Genomic DNA, 19,573 nt, shown 5'->3' on the forward strand with positions numbered 1-19,573 from the left:
CTTTCTCGACTGTTTAATTCTCTTTGTCGTAGAATTTATAAAACTCTTCGCAACAACAGAAACTTAGAGAGGTTACTGCACTTTTAAAGGAGACCAACATCACAATTGCTCCTGTCATCTATTACGGCAACATATTTTTATTTCTATATCTACTGCTGCTGCAGCTTGAGTTCCCGCCATGGTCGTAGGGATATTACGAGTCGATGATGACGGCAAAGAGGAGGCCATGGTTGCACGGCATTGAAGGAAGGACAATTATGTAGTACGTACTACGTTCACCACGTTGCTGAGGAATATTAGTTTGTTTGCTTTTCTTAATTAGTTACTTGTACAATCCAAACGAAAATTTAATTGCGCGGAAGAAGAATTAATTCCTAAAAAAGAAAGTTTTAAAGAAAATAATATTTCATGGAGAGGATCAACACCACGATGAAGTCTAAGAATAACCAATGCTAAGATGAACGGGTTGCCAGTTCCGGATAAGGCTAGAGGCCTAGAGTAAAGGCGGACATCGCAGTGATGCTTTGGTAGATATGAAAGTATCGTAACCGGGTCCATTTTACAAGCGAACGAGAAGAACTTAACAAGGTATGGCTTCGAGCTATCTCCCCATCGGATGAGTATGTGGCTCAATTTTCTGTCGGTTCGCTGAAGCCTCCTCCTATCCCCGCACTTGTCCACTAGATACCTCCACCTCCTGGCTAGGTATAAGTTAATAGTAATGATTCCTTTGTCAAAACGGAATTGCAGAGGGGGCAAGCTTCGTAGTCCAACAGCCTAATGGTACTCTAATTATTGCAGGTGCTCAGTGCGGGCCTTACAAATCTGGGTTGATTACTGAAGTCATTACCATTAAGGAAGGACTAAGGAGCATAACACGAAGAAATTTAGCCAATGTCTGGATTTAAACTGATTGTCTTGTGTTGGTTAATATTTTGATCAAGGATTAATTGCAGCATTAGTTTATTACCATCATTGAAGATATCAAAAACATAACTAGCAATTTCAACAATTGTAAATTTACTTACATTTTTAGGCATACTAATCGAGTTGCATATTAGCTTGCTTGTAAGAGTTGGAGTTTAAGCTTTGGGTGTATTTGGGATGGAGGTTAACATGCTACACTATTGCAGATTTTGGTCTCTATCAGAAGAGAATTTTGTACTCGCCCAAATTAGTTCTTAATATAGTCTTTTATTTTCTTTTAAAAATGCTAACTAAAAATAACGCATGCAAAAATTGAAAGATAAAATAGTCCTACTCTCTTGTCTCTTCTTTCCTTTTTTTTTTTCTTTTCTTCTCGATCTCTACTGAGTTGCTCAGTTTGGGACATGAAATAGAAGATGAACCTTGAAAAAGTCTTAAAAAGGAAATATCAGGGTATCTCACTTAAGCCTGATTTTAAGAAAGTTTTTATGGGCTTGGAATTTATGGAAGATATTTTGAGGTGGAGGAGAATCCTGAAAAATAGGTTGATTGCATTCCGAGACTCCTGCCGTTATTTTTAAGAACTTGGATTATTCCAAGTGTTTGAAAGGTTTGAGACAAGAAGAGTATTTTGCCTTGTAGTTTAATCAGCGGTCTTGGAGTTGACATTAAGCAAAAAAGAACTATAAATTTGTAATATATAGATGACACATTATGTAACACACCAATTAGAAAAAAAAAAAAAAAAATCTGACTGACGCACGTGCCGAGCCTGCCACCCTGCCACCCTTCTTCCCTTTTCTTCTTCTTCTTCCCTTCCTTTGCCGTGCACGCCACCTTCCCCATCTCCCTCATCTCTTCTTTCCCTCACCGCAGCCCTCCCACCTCCAGCCCCTCACCTTCCCCTCCATTTGCTATCTCTCTCTCTCTCTCTCTCTCTCTCTCTCTCTCTCGTAGTTGCCGACAGTCGCCAGAGCCGCCGAGCTCGCCGACCCCCCCTTCCGGTAAGCCCTCCTCCCCTCCTTCCTTTCTCCTCTTTTCCTTCCCCTCCTCGGCCTCGTGCTGTGCCGGACCCATGCCGCCGCCGTCCCCGCGCTGCGCCGCCGCAGCCCCGCAGCCTCGTGGGCTTCTCTCCGCCTCACCCTCCTTCCATCGGGAGTGGAAGGAGATGGGGTGGAGGGGTGGGGTTTAACCCCCACCCATTTCCCCCCTTAGTGGGCTGCAGTGGTCTGCAGCCCACTAATCTGTTGGGAGTGGGCTGCAGACCGCAACCCACCAGCCCGATCTAGGTGGGCTGCAGGCCGCAGCCCACCTAGCCTTGGATCCGGGTGGGCTGCGGGCTGCAGCCCATTAGCCCATTGTGGAGTGGGCTGCAGTCTGCAGCCCACTATTCCAACCTTGGTGGGCTGTGGCTGGGCCCCCAGCCCACCAAGGCCCTATTGCTTTGTGGGTTGGGTTTGGGCCTACCCATCATTTGGACCCTATAACCCTGTTTATCATTTTCACCTGATTTGATTAGCATGATCCTTAATTTTGGGATAACATAAGATTCCTAGGATACCATTGACTCGTACCAAACATAAATGTGCTAATAAGATAATTAATTATATTAGTTCGCTAATGCTTACTTGCGTGAATTAATAGGATTGACACCGCGTGAGGAAGATTTTGGGATTTCGGACTAGCTGACGAGTTTTACCATACCGTGGAGACCCCAGGCGAGTAGAGTTATACAAATCTAGAATAACATAATTACAGTCATTATACCTGTCATGACACTGTAGGAATTGTCGGTATTAATACATGCAGTTGGTAATCCCTGTTATATCTTTTGCATATGTAGTTATTTATAACATGTTCATCATAGTATTATGAGAATGTTAATGTAACATCAACATTAGTATGATAATGCTTTACATGTGTCCCGTATAGTATACCATTGCATAGATGTATGATTGCTGTGAATATGGAATGTAATGATCATGATGACTATAACATGTTTTATATACGCATAAACACTGCACCACTTTCACCTATCATTAGTAGTCGAATTCTGACTAGGCAGTACCCCTACTCACTCAGCCCAGGGTTAAGGGTAGAGTGTATCATATATGTCTATACTATTAGCGGCCTACACCTGAGGTCGGGAAGCCTGTGTGGCATTCAGGTAGTTATACTACATAGTTAGGACTAGATTATGATGATAGAAGAACATGATTGTGAGGCGGGGATATAACTCTAGCGGTACCCGACGACGATGATTGTTTCTTAAGAGTATTTACCCTGTGTGGTGAATAGCTCGGTGAGCGATGATGAGTATGATTATTGCTTTGGTAGACATGAGGTGACTAAACTGCTATTTTATTGCTATGCATAACATGTAAAACCTATGATTGAGATGTGCACGAATAAGAGATTGCCTCAAGCTTTATATCTGTGTGAACTTATCATAATATGTTTAGGAACTAGCAGATTCCAGGATAGTGATTGGTAATCTTTATCAATTGCATTGACTTAGTAAATTGTGGTAAGTCATTTCAATAAGCATGTAGTTATCATTAGCAAATATAGACATATATTGGATATACACATGTGATGTCATTATTTTAGATTCTATGGATCCTACTCGCTGGGCTGTAAGCTCACCCCTCGTGGTGGTATTATTTCAGAGCTAGGGGACGCAGGTGCGGGTAGCGAGAAGTAGCCGTTTTCTTTCTTTTTAGTACGTATGTTAGTTGTATTAAGCCCCTGCGAGGGTATGATGATGACGTATTTTTTTGGACTTTAACATAGTATTTTGGATGTATATTTGGAAGGCTTGTTGTGGCCTGTGGAACTTGTATCCGGACTCGTTTAGTTGAGTTATTTATGGTGAAATTGTGCTGTTGTGTGCCTTGTGAAATCCTTATACTGACAGGTCATATGATGTACCGCGTGGGAGGATTTACCCACGCGGTTTACACGTGTATTTGGAGGTTTGGGTATTTCACATTAATTTTCTTTAAAGCCGATAAGATAAGAAGAAATCATGGTTTTGAAGTTTATCTTGTATTGTCTTGAGACAGTGTGTGGTCCAAGGATAAATTTTAATTGAAGCTCTTTAATTGGTTGTCAGATAGGAATGAAGATAAAGTTACTGAATTTGCTAAAATTCTTAACTATCGAACAATTCTTTAGTTTTTTTTTATGTTATTTTTCTATCTTTTGCGTCCCAAAATTCTTGGGCTAATCTATTCGTTGCGTCTTAGGCTTGCCCAAAGCTATATATAATTAAGCCGAATCTCAGGGCAATTGTTATCCTAATTGACCATTTAACTCTTCTAGACATATAATCAATAGCTCGAAATGCGCCAAAGGTCTTAATCGAGCAGTCTTAACTCCAGTTTCTTAGTCTGCCTATGTATCATAAGACCACGTTAGTTTGACCTCCTCAGCCCCAGGGCATTTCTATTTTTAGTTTGAAACTCAGTAAATGCAAAGAATGATATGATTTTTGAGAATCCCAGAAGGTTTAGGTTGATGAGTACAACTTTACTGGTAGTCACAGCATAAACACCAGTCTTTCTCTCATTATAATTTATTTTTTAAGATATCCTAAGCTTGCTTCGTTTTATTGGCACCAAAATATTTGAGGGTAAATAAATTTACTTAAACGAGGTGCACTTGCATCTTGTTTGATAAAAATCTTTATATTAAAGTAGGACAACAACCATAATATTCTACTTCAAAAATAGGAATTTGAGTTGTAAAATATACAAATATTGTTAATACAGTGGCTTTCATGTAATAATATTTGAGAAAAATCTTACTCTGATACTAAATTTGTTAGAGACAACCACAATGACATCAATTTAAAGAAGAGTCACGCGGAGTCACCTTGTTATATCCATCCATGAACCTCCCCATTAATAAATTATTAAATTAGCATGTGGTAAGCTTTAAATATTGCTACTTTCAATTTTAAATAAAAAGAATGAAAAGAAAATTAGGTGACGAGAACTTCTATTATAATGCTTCTCTTCTTTTACTTTGTAACAAAGCGGAATAGACAATTGCAAGGGATAAAAGAATGGAAAATTTTCAGAAGATCTTTACGAAAAGTCAAAGTTGCTGTCAAAGACTTAATCCACTCTATTTATTTATAGATATATAAATGACTCTTAAAATTTTCAGTAACTTTTGAGATTCAAAACTCTTTTAATATTTTTTTTATGATTTCATGAATCACTATTGGCCTCCTCCATCTAATTAAAAGGGATTTACATGACGCTATTTTGGAATGTTATATCAGAGCATGTGGCGAGGCGAAGCCTTCGCCCCGAAGGTTACATTCGCTGAAGTTGTTGTTTTTCTCACAAATATAGATGGGGACGTGGGAGAAAGTGTAAGCTTGATCTCTGATAATTCGTGAAGACTTCTGGCCAAAACGGCCTCCACATCTACTCCGGTAGCGACTTCTCTTAACTGCTGCAGCTGCTTGATTTTCCGCTATGCTTATGTCTTTGTAGATATCATGGGATGAAGAGGGCAAAGAGTAATCCTTTGTTGCACGATATTGAAGGAAGGGACGGGGACATGGGATGCCCTTTTTTTAGTCATTCTTAAAAATCAAAAACTATAGAAACTTTATTAACACATAGTATATTAGAAATAAAAATATAGAATAAGCAAGTAATATTGACACAAATAATTTTAAAGAACTATGGATCTAAATTCAAATATTATAATGTACAAAATTGACTTATAAACACTCATCTATATGAACAATTATATCTAAAATGTCTTGCTCATTGGATTTTGTTTTTAGTTGCTTTCCGTGATAAATTTTTCATTACAGTATCTTCAAAATTGGTTTACTGTATTTAAAATTCCACAGTCCACAGAATAAGCTATGTAAAGGATGAAGAATTTAAAAGTCTCCCTCTAAAGCTAATGATGTTCTTTCAAAAGTCTCTCAATAATATAAACAGCTGCTAGACATGGCCAAATTCGGGCCAGGCTTTTTGAGCCAATTAGACTTAAATATTTGTTCATGGTCCGACCCACCAGTCGCTCGGGCTAGGCCAGGCCCAGAATATTCTAGCTCGTTACTGCTCACTAGTCAATTAGATATTGGGCTTGAGTTGGGTATAATGGAGTCTAATATAATGGGTTAAATATAAAAAATATTATATTTTATTGGGCTAAGTTTAATGGGATTATATAAAGATATTTTAATTATCTTTCACGAGAATATACTTATATATTGATATATAATTTACTGAATATCTAATGTGGGACTAAAAAAATTATAGAAATATGCATGTATTATGGGTTGGGCCATACAGAAGAATAGTGGATCAGGCTTTCGGGCTAGGATGGGCGGACAAAGGCTTAGCCCATGTAGCTCACTACCATCTCGGGCTCGAGTCGGCCCGGGCTTAACCCGGTTAAAACTAGGTGGGTTCGGGTCGAGTTTGGGCAAGTCGAGTCTAATGATCATGTCTAATGGCTGCTAACCCCTAAATATTTTTCAAGATAGGACACAAGATTCTGCAAAAAAATCTCACGACAATGGTGCAACCAATTAAAATTTCCAATGACATTTGAACACAAGAGATTATTGTTAGAACGACCCAATTTAAAATCTAGTCTCTTCTTTTTCTCTTGTGAATAATTTCAAACTAAGTTGAGAACGCAAGAGATTATCCATTTACCCCCATATTATTTTGAATGATTTACAATTTTTAGTTTGCTTATTTAAATAGTAAATATTAATATTATTACTAATAATATATTATATATTATATATTATTTATAGAGATTAATTTCTCTCATTTTACATATTTAACATACGAAAAATTTATTTGTTGTAAAACTCTTAATATTTTTATGTTAATTATATTAAAATAAAATATTATAATTCTTTTAGATTCAATCAATATCTGTTTAAGATCCGATCCTCTACCGAAAATTATCCGTATCCATTTAGTTAAGATATTGTTTTAAATTTTGCTATTCGTCTAATATTCGTATCTGGATTAATTATATGTACGGATATGGATTGAGTACTATCCGATCCGTATCCAATTCGTATCCTATCCGTTTTCATCCCAGTTTGGAGGACAAGGCACTTGTGAAGGCTGCCTATAATTAATGTTTTAGGCTCAGGCCCAACTCTTGCCCGTATGTGGGCTTTGCGAGGAATCTGATACCCATCTTCACATCCAATGCAGGTTAAGGGGTTTGGGGTCAAATTAATTGGTAAATACCCCTCACTTCACTGCAAATTTATTTTGCACTGGATTGGCTTGGCTAACGATCCTGCAGGGGGGCTGATTTGTTCCAGTTCCAGATTGCTATGGCCACTGGGTTCAGGCTAATCTTTCGTGCCGATATGTCTAAACCCCTCAAGAACTTAATATGTTGCCTTTGATACTTCAGATGCGGTACTAGCTCAGATAGATAGTGTAAATTAAAACATTGGCTGCTGCTCTTTAACCTTCAGAAAAAAAAATCGACTATTTGGGACAGAACTCTGTTTGTAAAGACAAAATCATCATGTCTAAACAAAAGTATTCGAATATTTAAAGAAGTTTTATTACAAAAATCGACAATCCCAGCACAACCCAACTGACTGAATTAAGCAATTACTTAGAAAGGACGGAAGTAGGAGTAGATGGCAAAGAAGGTCTGCAAGAGAGTAAGAACCAATAATACGAGGGCGGCCACTAACGAGAGGATCGACCATGGACTGCTGAAGTAATCATGCACCAATCTTGCCCTATGACTGTGCCATTTGGTGTCGTAATATGAATTCACTTTGCTGAACAACTCAGAAAAGTAATGATCGTCAGGGTCGATGATAGCATGCTCGCAGAGCTTGTTGAAGAAGCGGGACACCTCGTCCTCGCTACCCAGCCAATTGTCGATGACACCGCACCGTTGGAGAATGGCTACGTCCTTCTCCTTACTAATGAGCGAATCCATGAGCACGGAAAAGCTCGTTATGTTCTTCGGGCCATCCAGCATGGATTGCTCGAAAGCGACGAGGTTGGTGAGGATAGGCTTGGTCAAGTCCTCGATCTTTTTTAAAGGGATTTCCATGACGCCATTCCGGAATGTTATGTCGAGCATGTGGCGAGGCGAAGCCTTCTTCCTTAAGGTCACACCTGCCTCATGGAGCTCGGTAGCTGATGGGATAAAAGAAGTCTCCTTCACCGGCTTCCTCCATGGAAAACAAGAGAAAAGCCGACAGATGAGCCTTTCTAGTGGTGGGGAATGTTGATCTGACACGCTCGGCTTCTTGTCGCCGGGCACAGCCCAGTGCCAATAAAGATGGAGCAAGTGATGTATCTTGGCCGGGGGTGGAAGTCCCGAGTCATGTATTTTCAGACTAGGAACCTTCAGATACATATGTCGTATGAGCTCGACGAGGAACGGTCGGCTTTCAGCAGCACCGCCGACAAGTAATTCGAACAGCCCTTCTATTATAAAAAAGGGGATCTGGTTTTCCATTAAGATCAGGTCCGTATGTATAAAGTAAACGCCAGAGAACAACTTTTCTTCTTTAAATTTCAATAAGTATTCGATGACGAAGCAGCCATCAAGTAGCATCATCTTGACGAAGTCCTTGCTTGTGAGATCTATTCTCTCGCTGTAGCACCTACGTGCTTCATTCTCCAAGGCTTTCATCCTTCCTAAGAGGACTTCCAAGATGGCCTTAGTGGTGGACCGAGCCAGGAGGTCACGCACGAATAGCAACTTGCGCTTTTCCATGGCTTCGAGCTCCCAGTCGTGGTGGTACGGCCCAATCGTGATCACCATTGGCTCGTACAGCTTCTCGTTACCGGTGCGAACATAGGCGGGGGCACGGGAGATGGTGTAAGGATCGCCTTTTGGCAAGGCACCAAGCATTGTGGCCATGTCACTTGCCAAAGCTTCCACGTCTACTCCACTAGTATCTTTTTCCTCTTCTATCTCTGCTGCTACTGGTCCAGTTCCCGCCATGATTTTGGAGATATCAATGGATGTAGAGGACTCTGAGGAGTTGTCCATGTTTGCAGGAAGAGAATTAAGGACCTGATACGTACAACGTCCCCTTTATAAGCGTTATCTTTTAAGTCGAGTTGAGTGATGGAAACCAAGTCTGCTGTATCATTTAAATCGAGTCACATTGACCTCTGGATGCCGGTCTAGAGTCCAATGAGCCTTGCCAAATACATATGCTGAGGCATCCTGAAAAGATGCAATAATATGAGGAGCATCAAATCCTACTTATCAACCGTATGACAACAATTAAGTACCAAAATTTTACAAGAAAAGGTGACAATAAAGTCAGTAAAATGAGACAGAAGTGATTATATTAACACTAAATTTAAACTTTTTTTTTCATATGAGCTACTAGTCATGAACTCAAGATTAATGGAAGGTTTCTTTTGACATGGGCCTAGCCAGAGGATTCCAGCTTGCCTCTTAGTCTCTTATTCTTTACTGCTTAAGCCATAATCAAGAAAGTATGATTCAGCACTCCAGCAAAATACTAAGCAGACAATTGGAGATCGATTTCTTTTTATTCCTTTTGAACAGTATTGTCCAATAATCTAAAACAGCGGAGTGTGCCGCGAAAGCTATTTCTAATCACCAACAAACAACAGCAAATAAAATAGTAATACATTAGAGTAAATTAAAATTTAGCTAAGCTAATATTAATATCAAATGAGAAATTTATAATCAAGATACTAGATGTAGAGAATTTTTAATATCTAAGCTAATCACAAACAAAAATTCTAAATATATGCAAATTATAAATAAGAGAAAAATGAGAAACGAAAATTATGTGGTTTGATGATGTGTATACATTCACGGGTGATGTAAAGCTTCCATCAAGTAATAGAGATGGAAATATAAGTATTTCTATGCTCTAATTTTTTTAAATACAATAGATGAGTACGCTCTTACAAAGTTGAGTGATGAAGAATCATATCTGTAGTGTCATTTAAGTCGAGTTACATTGACCTCTGGGATGCTAGTCTAGAGTCGAGTGAGTCTTGCCAAATAAGCATGGTGGGGCAACTTGGAAAATTGGAATAATGTGAGGAGCATCGAATCCTAATTATCAACAATACAACAACAATTAAGCACCAAAAGTTTACGAGAGACGTGACATTAAAGTCAGTAAAATGAGTCATAAGTGATTATATTATGACTAAATATAAATTATTTTCCTATTAGGTACTAGTCATGAAATCAAGATTAATTGGAAGGTCATGGGCCAGGCCCGAGGATTTCACTTAGAAAGGTTTGAGCCAAGGAGAGTCTTCTGCCTTGTAGTTTGTTTTTGCTGAAAGCTTATCGGATAAATAGAAAAATTGAGAGGGCAAAAGAGGCTATTTTAATCAGTGGTCTTGGAGTTGACATTAAGCAAAAAGGGATTATAAATCTGTAATATGTAAATGACACATTAAAGTCGATAAGATAAGAATAAATCATGGTTTTGAAGTTTATCTTGTATTGTCTCGAGACAGTGTGTGATCCAAAGATAAATTTTAATTAAAGCTCTTAAATTGGTTTATGAGGTAGCAATGAAGATAAAGTTACCGAATTTGCTGAACAATTCTTTGGTTTTCTTTTTATGTTATTCTTCAATCTTTTGCATCCCAAAATTCTTGGGTTGATTTATTCGTTGCGTCTTAGGCTTGTCCAAGGCTATATATATTTAAGCCAAATCTCAGGGAAATTTTCATCCTAATTGACCATTTGACTCTTCTAAACGTGTAATCCACAGCTCGAAATACGCTAAAGGTCTTAATCGAACAATCTTAACTCCAGCTGCTCAGTCTGTCTAAGCGTCTTAAGACCACCCTGGTTTGATCTCCCCAGCCCAGGACATTTCCATTTCTAGTTTGGCACTCGACCGCCGCCGTCGCCCACCCGTTGTTCCACACTCCTCTTGTAAATGTTGGATTTTAACTTCCTTTGTTTATCAATTTTAGTTCCGGAAAGTATCACGTATTACGCACGCTGCGGCATCTCAGAAAGATGCAATCATATAAAAGGAACATCACGTCTTACTTATCAAAAAGTCTGGAACAAATACTACGAAATAATAATAATAATAATAATAAGAACAAATAATGACAGAAAATTGAGCAAGAAATTATATGATTTTAGAGAATCCTAGAAGGTTTAAGGTGATGAGTACAACCTTACTGATAGTCACAGCATTAAACACCAGTCTTTTCATCTCATTAAAATTTATTCTTTTTGCTTTATTCTATTGTCACCAAATACACGAGGGTAGATAAATTTATTTACCTCTTGCAATATGAAACGAAGTGCATCTTTTTTTTTTTGATAGAAGCTTTTATATTAGAGTTGTTGTGCATATGTTGGTGGATCACGATAGGTGCTCTCAACCATCTCCCCAAAGATTTCGGAAAATAAAGACGGACTTCATTTGACTACTGCAATAGTCATAATATTCTACTTCAAATATAGGAATTTGAGTTGTGGAATATATAAATATTGTTGATGCAGTGGCTGCCGTGGGATAATATCGGAGAAAAATCTTACTCTTATACTAAAGTTGTTAGAGACAACCAGAATGACATCAATTTAAAGAAGAGTCACATGGAGTCACCTTGTTATGTCTATCCATGACCCTCTCCCCATTAATAAATTATTAAATTAGTATGTGCTAAGCTTTAAATAATGCTACTTCAATTTTTTTTATATAAAAAAGAATGAAAAGAAAAGTAGGTGACGAGAACGTCTACGATGCTTCTCTTCTTTTACTAGTAACAAAGAGGAATAGACAATTGCAAGGGATAAAAGAATGGAAAATTTTCAGAAAACCTTTAGAAAAATTAAAGATTGCTATAAAGACTTAATCTTATGGATCTCATTATCCACCCCAATTTATCGATATATAGATGACTCTTAGAGTTTCCAATGACTTTTGAGATTATCATAATTTCATACATCACCCTTGGGCTAAGAATTTTTATTTACTTGACCCAACTCTTGGATTTACTAGGAATAAAAATTAATTACAAATTAACTTCAACATTGTCCATCTGATTAAAAGGGACTTCCATGAGGCCATTTTGAAATGTTATCTCGAAGCATGTGGCGAGGTGAAGCCTTCTTCCTAAAGATCACATTGACCGAAGTTGTTGTTTTTCTCACAAATATAGACTAGGACGCGGGAGAAGGTGGAGGGCTCGATCTCTGATAATTCGCGAAGATTTCTGGCCAAAGCGACATCCACGTCTTACTCCGACAGCAGCTTCTCTTAGCTGCTACAGCTGCTTAATTTTCTGCCATGCTTATGCCTCTGTCATGGGATGAAGAGGGCAAAAAGAAGTCCATGATTGGCACTTTACTAACACATAGTATAAGAATATACATGTATTATGAGTTAGGCCATACATGAGAGTAGTAGATCGGACTTTCGGACTTTCGGGCTGGGCCGGGCGAACAGAGACTTAGCCCATGTAGCCCATTACCATCTCGAGCTCGGGTCAGGCTGCGCTTAGCCCAGTTAAAATTGGGTGGGTTTGAACCGAGTTTGGGCAGGTCAAGCCTAATGATCATGTTTAATGGCTAATAACCCTTAAATATTTCTCCAAGATAGGACACAAGATTATGTAATAAATCTCATGACAATACTACAACCAATTAAAATTTCCAATGTCATTTGAACGCAATTGTTTGAACGACACAATTTAAAATCTCGTCTCTTCTTGTTCTCTTATGAATGAGTTCAAACTAACTTCAGAAATCATGTCTCTATTCCTCAGGGCGTTCCAACACAGTAATGAGAACTTTTTTGAAACTTAGAATCCTTTAATTATATATTTCATAGCACTTATATATATATATATATATATATATATATATATATTCATTTTACATTATTTAAAATTTTAATTACGAGTAAGTTATAATGTACATATTTGCCAACCTAAATAAACCTTATATATTCCCATCAAGTTGTTAGAAATATTTCTCTAATTTTCTTAATTACCTGTACAATCTATATAAAAATTTAATTACAACGGAGTACATAAATATAATTTTTTAGTAACATTCTATTGAGATTCGAGATGCTTAATTCCACGAAAGAGTTTCGAGGACAAAAGCCAATGCCAACATCACATGCAAACTAAAAAGACAAAATAGTTATACTGGCTTGTCTCTTCTTTTTCTCTTTATTCTATGTTTTGTCTTTCACTTTCTTTACTGCTTTAATTAATTCTCTTTGTCGTAGGGATTACAAAATACTTCGCTACCGAAACTTCTAAATAATAAATTCTCAGTTCTTACTTCACAATTAGTGTTTTCGACCAAACTAATCATGTTCTATTTTATTTATTTTTATCAAAATAGAATTTTTTTCTTAAATTTATTACTAAATGAGATCTAATTTACTTTAGTCATAATAAAAACATTAAACTAATCAGTACTTTATCTCTAAGTAAAAATACTAATCAGTTCAGTATTTTTGTCTGGTTCTAAAATACTGAGTAAATTATAATGTACATATTTGCTAATTTAAATAAGTTAAATCATTCAATAAGAACTATTAATTTTTCTCTCCTAATTGAATAGTTGAGATTAAATTATACCAAATAAAATTAACCGAAAGTACCATCCATATTAACCGGAATTACCGATCACTTTTCTAAATTATAAGGGTAAATTAATTATATTTTATTTCTCTATTAACTATCCATTTTTTTTATAAATAAATAAAAATAATAATAAATTGGTAGAAGTTGAGGGTTCTATTATTAAGGAAATAGTTATAAAAATAAGCAATAAGAAAATACTTAACTTCTAATTTTTTTATCGATTAATCTAGTCACATATGTAAATTGTCTTATATACCTTTTAATTTATCAAAGGATGAAAACTATTTTCAATAACTAATTGGTTGGTTAGTATGGAATCATTGCTCATTAAACCTTATATAATCCCATCAAGTTGTTAGAAATATTTCTTTAATTTTCTTAATTACTTGTACAATCTGTATGAAAATTTAATTACGACAGAGTACATAAATATAGTTTTTTAGTAACATTCCATCGAGACTCAAGAGGCTTCATTCCACTAAAGAGTTTCAACAACAAAAGCCAATGCCAACATCACATGCAAACTAAAAGACAAAGTAGTTATACTCTCTTGTCTCTTCTTTTTCTCTTTATTCTATGTTTTGTGTATCACTTTTTTTACTACTTTAATTAATTCTCTTTGTCGTAGGGATTACAAAACACTTCGCCACCGAAACTCTCACAACCATCTGTCCTCTCTTTCGAATGCGCTTAGTTTTCAGTTAATTACGTTCATGCAATGAACAAGTCTCAGCGTTCAGGTAAAATACTTAAGAACCAACTTACTTTGTGAAACGAAGGAAGAAGTACCATTAAATTTACAGTTACTTCATGAAACAAAGGTCAAAATGAACTCCTAACTTGAAAAAGACCAAATTCTCACTAGGTGTAATTGTTTGCTTGGTTGTTATTAGTAACAACAATCTCCTCAAGACATCAATAACCTTTCCGGTTGCGACGAATAAATATTTACTCAATCAAGGAGAAAACGTACGTGTAACATTTGTTCTAGAATTGATTGGCTTAATTATTAGCTAAACGCACCTACTTATGAGCAGAGCCCAACAGGGGGGGTTGTTAAGGAGAAGAAGTCTTGCTAGCATCTTAAGAAAGATTTCCTCGCCATAATATCATGTTGAAATAATACCTTTGACTGATATTCCACTGGTTTAAACATTCAGAGGTTGTTTCTTTAAGAGGGTTTTTAGATAATGCAGTAATAGAGGAAGTGTTTAATTCAAAAATTATTATTTGATTTGATATATTAAATTTAAAAAATACTATTTAAAAAACTAATTAGACTGAGATGTAATCTTTTAAACATTCACTTGGATTAAATGGATGTTAAAAGACTACATTTAGCTATCCCAATATAATCCATCTTTCTTTTTTCATTTCAATTCTAACCCAACCCTAATCCATCTCCCTCATCTCATTTCGTCCCTACCCAACCCCAATTCATCTCTCTCCTCTCTTTTTAATTTGTATTTTTAACCCTAACTCATTTTTCCTCTCCAATCTTCTATTCTCCTCTAATTAAATATTTATTTAGTAAATATATCATTAAGAAATATAACTAGGCTAGATTTTTTACTGTACATCTTTTAAAATTACTGAAATAGCCCGTTATTTCTGTCAGAAAAAAAATCAATTAGGGTAAAGGGTTTATGTTTGGGAAGAGGCCATGGGGGAGCACTCTGTCCACATTATTCTATATGAAAAATTAAAGTTTTAAGCGGACCACAACTCCTGAAGGAATTTGGCGACGCCTTAATAGGTAAGGTTGATGTACGATCATCACCTTGTTTAGTAAGGAAAGTATCCCTTCTAATTTGGTTTGGGGATCTCCTAATGAGCTAGCTTGTTACTGGAGCCAAGACTGAATGCATGGTTGATTAGAGCTCGCTTGTCGCCATTCATGCATGCATGAGATAATTAAGAAAAGCAAACAAATATTCTTCAACAACGTGGTGGAGGTGCTTTAATGAGAATGATTATAAAGAGGACGCTGCATGCTCCTCCCTTCCTTCAACATATCATACAACCATGGACTCCTCTTTGCCCTCTTCAACCAAGGCGGGAATTCAAGCAGCAGAAACAGAGAAGGCAAAAGATACTGCCATAATAGACGTGGAAGCTTTGGCAACTAAAATAACAGGAAGGTTCGGCGCCTTACCAAAGGACGCTACTTACACAATCTCCCGCATCCCCGCCTATATTCTCGAGAAAAACAAGAACCTCTACGTGCCAAGGTCGATCGCCATTGGCCCGTACCACCACGGCGAAAAGCACCTCCAAGTCATGGAGCAGCACAAGTTTCGATACCTGCGGGACCTCTTGAAGCGGTTCAGTGCTAGCTTAGAAGGCTTGTTAAAGAAGATGGAAACCATGGAGGCAAAAGCACGTGGATGCTACAGCGAGGACATCAATTTGGAAAAAACTGAATTCGTGCAGATGATGGTACTTGATGCCTGCTTCATCATCGAGTTTCTCTTCAAGTTAAAGGACGAAAAAGGTAACATCTCCAGTGTGGTTTTTGGGGGCTTGCAATTTATAGATATGGACTTGCTTTTATTGCAAAACCAGATCCCTTTCTTTATAATCAAAAAGTTGTTCGAATTACTTAATGCTGAAAGCAAAGAAACAACGTGCCTCATCGGTCTCCTGTATGACCATTTGGAATCTAAGAAGTTTTTTAGTGAGGAAAATAGAAAAAATCCGCCAAAGTATCCCCGGGAGATCCATCACTTGCTCCATCTTTATTACCACTGGTACACAGAAAATACCAAAGAACCTAGAAAGTCGGAGAAGACGTCGGACAAAAATAAGCAATTTCGTGAAGATGTAATCCCATGCGCTACCGTGCTCCACGAGGCGGGTGTGAGCTTCAGGAAGAAGATATCGCCACAACACAGTCTCGACATAACATTCAAGAAAGGCGTGATGGAGATCCCTTCTATTCCGCTCGTAGAATCTAACAAGCCTCTCTTCGCCAATCTCGTCGCCTTCGAGCAATGCATAAGTTATGGGATGAAGAAAATGGCAAGCTTTACCCTGCTCATGGATTCGCTTATTAATACCGAGAAGGACGTAGCGATTCTCCAGCGCTGCGGCGTCCTCAACAACACGCTGGGTAGCGAGAAAGAGGTGGCCTTCCTCTTCAACCAGCTCGGCGTGTATGTTCGCATCGAAAAGAAGCATCACTTCGCAAAGATATTCGAAAAAGTGAATGGCTACCGCGACAACAAGTGTAACAAATATAGGGCAAGATTGGTGCATGATTACTTCAACACCCCGTGGGCAATCCTCTCGTTGGTGGCCGCCCTCATATTATTGGCTCTTACTCTCTGGCAGACCATTTTTGCGACCTATTCCTACTTCCATCCTCCTTAATTTCCATCGCTTCCTTGGTATCCAATCTTTAATTTGCTCAATGGCCTTTTGGATTGTTCTGATATGCTGCTTGTTGGTTTGTTTGTATGTTTGTTTATTTGCTTTTGTCTTTTCAATTGCTTAATCCATTTGGATTCTGTTGGGATTGTAATTCTTATTTGTATCTGTTGTGTAGACAGATATATACATTGTTAATTATCCTCCTTTTGTTTTGTAATAAAAGTTGACCGGCAGTCTTTCTTTTAAAATTTTTTTTTTCTTTTGATCATAAATTAATATGGGTTGGACAAATGGTTAACACTTCTTAGATATAGTGACACTTAGGTTTATCAAATTTTAACTAATATAGTAAATTATCTAGTCTAAATTTTAATTTATATACGTTATTGAATAATTACTTCGAACTAAACGCTATTGAGACCTGCTTCAAACTGATACATTACTCCTTGGAACTCTCAACCAAATCAAGCCATTAAACCAAATTATTAAGTCACAAAATCAATAAATAAATTTTTTTATAATAATTATTTAGAATTGGATCGATCGCTCAAACTTCTTAGTTACGATAAAAAAAACTTTTCTATTAGTAACTTTGGCAGCCAAGGTGATTTTGTCTTCAGATCCACTGCATGTCTAGGGACAAGAATAGTTTAATTCAGATAGCTAAATTGTACGGTAGACAAATATATAATAATATTTTAATTAATGTATTAGTCTCAAGACTAACCTGTTACACACGACACTCGAGAAATTATTTTATTTATGAGAACATGAAATTATTTTATCTGAACAAAATTGGTCTCAATCCAGACAACTCTTGCCCTACATGTGGGCTTTCCAAGCAATTAGGTTTGCAACTTGAATTTGGCGTCACATTCATCGGTAATACCCTTCACTGCAAATTTATTTTGCAATAGATGTTAAAAATTAGCTCAAATTCAGTTTCAGCAAAATTCAACATGTATCAGCATTTCTATGCCGCACGTTTGAACGGGCCCTAGAGGGCGTTCGAACGCGGGCTCCAGACAGAGAGTAGTATGTGATGAACGCATTCGAACGGCCCCAGCCGAGTTTGAACGCGAGCCAACCCGAGAGCAGACTTTCTGCAGGTGTTCGAATGGCCCTACCCGCGTTCGAACGCGGACCAATCTGAGAGCAGCTGTTTTTGCAAGCGTTCGAACGGATCCCCTCTTGCGTTCGAATGCCCCTTTAGTTCTGCTGTATTAATATTGGGCGCGTTCGAACGCGCTCCCGAGGGCGTTCGAACGCGACACTAAAAATCCCTAAATCTGAACCTGACTATAGATACTAAAGTGGGTTTTTTAGGGTTAGTAGTTGGAAAAACATTAACGAGGGTTGAGCCACCATTGTATTGAGAGTGATTAGAGTTGTTAAACTCTTTGTAAGTGAGGGATTTGCATTAAGTGAGGGATTTGCATAGTAAAGAAGATTGCTCCGCCCGTGGACGTAGGCATATCGCCGAACCACGTAAATCTTGTCTCTCTCTCTCTCTCTCTATTGTCTCCATTGTTGTCTTTGTTAGTGTTTGCTTACATTAGGGTGTTAATCTGTGATTAGAACTTGCTTAAGGCTTTTCTATCACCATTAACATCTCTTTGGTGTTTTCTAAGCATTGCATTGTGTTTCCTTCCACTATTCCCATTTGAGCTATTTGGGGGTGAAGGTCTTGCTTCCGCTTCCTTCATCCATTTGGCAGTTTTGCACAATAAATTGGTATCAGAGTTATTGGTTTCAAACCTAGGCTATTGAATTTGGGAATAGTGAGGATTTGAAGAAATTTTTAGCAAAATGAGAGAATAATCTAAATCGAGCAAACTTATCTCAAATGCAAAGTTTGAAGTTGAGAAGTTTGATGACACCAACAACTTTGGAATGTGACAATGTGAAGTTATGGATGTGTTATTCCAACAAGAATTAGACATCACCTTGGAGAAGAAGCTCGAAGATATATCCGAGAAGGATTGGGAGAAAATGAACCGGCAAGCTTGCAGTTCTATTCGGCTTTGTCTAGCAAAGGACCAAAAGTACTTTATGTAACGCCCCCGCCCGGCACGGGCACGTGCACGCCCACGCGCCCACATGTCACGCGCGGCGCACGCGACAGGTTGGGCGGGGCCCGTCACGCACAGATACACTCCTGTGCACATATAATCATGACATCATCAAATATCACCTGCTAACATATCCATGATCACATAATCCATCACCAAATAAATCATACTCTTAACCAAATAAACTTGTTAACATATGAATATCAAAGTCCACAATAACATACACTAGACCGCTACATAATCTGGCAGGACCCACACAGGCCACAACAAACCATCAAGATACCATTAAACAACAGATACAAGAGTACACTATGATTCGACCTGTATTATACAAATCATCGTCTAATACAAAAGAGTACAAATATCAAATACTGGTACAACTCAATTTCTATATAAACCATCATCTATACCATCTCGCATCTATAGCTCACCTCATCATCACTCTAAAATACCTTCTCAAGATATCTCAGGTCGCTATCACGTACCACAAATCTGAGGGGTTATAAAAGAAATAAAGAGAGTCATGAGCAAAAGGCTCAGTGAATAGACCTTACCCCGAATCAGTGATGTCAAACAGAGAGTAAA

General features: G+C 37.6%; 2 protein-coding genes and 1 long non-coding RNA gene across 3 annotated transcripts; 2 read left to right on the forward strand and 1 right to left on the reverse strand.

Annotated features, from left to right (window-relative positions):
- The first annotated feature begins 1,851 nt into the window (after positions 1-1,851).
- LOC140771170 (uncharacterized) lies at positions 1,852-3,697 on the forward strand. The gene is made up of 3 exons (XR_012106114.1): positions 1,852-1,931; positions 2,572-2,645; positions 3,597-3,697. It is a non-coding gene; the product is annotated as an uncharacterized lncRNA (long non-coding RNA).
- Positions 3,698-7,560: 3,863 nt separating this feature from the next.
- Positions 7,561-8,964, reverse strand: LOC140770666 (UPF0481 protein At3g47200-like). Its single transcript, XM_073111917.1, has one exon. It carries the CDS (start codon positions 8,962-8,964, stop codon positions 7,561-7,563), a length of 1,404 nt encoding a protein of 467 aa, XP_072968018.1.
- Positions 8,965-15,569: 6,605 nt separating this feature from the next.
- Positions 15,570-16,916, forward strand: LOC140770667 (UPF0481 protein At3g47200-like). The gene has a single exon (XM_073111918.1). It carries the CDS (start codon positions 15,570-15,572, stop codon positions 16,914-16,916), a length of 1,347 nt encoding a protein of 448 aa, XP_072968019.1.
- The last annotated feature ends 2,657 nt before the right edge of the window (positions 16,917-19,573 follow it).

Source organism: Typha angustifolia, chromosome 11 (genome assembly GCF_048772165.1).
Source record: "Typha angustifolia cultivar Huaian chromosome 11, ASM4877216v1, whole genome shotgun sequence".
Classification (NCBI taxonomy): Eukaryota; Viridiplantae; Streptophyta; class Magnoliopsida; order Poales; family Typhaceae; genus Typha; species Typha angustifolia.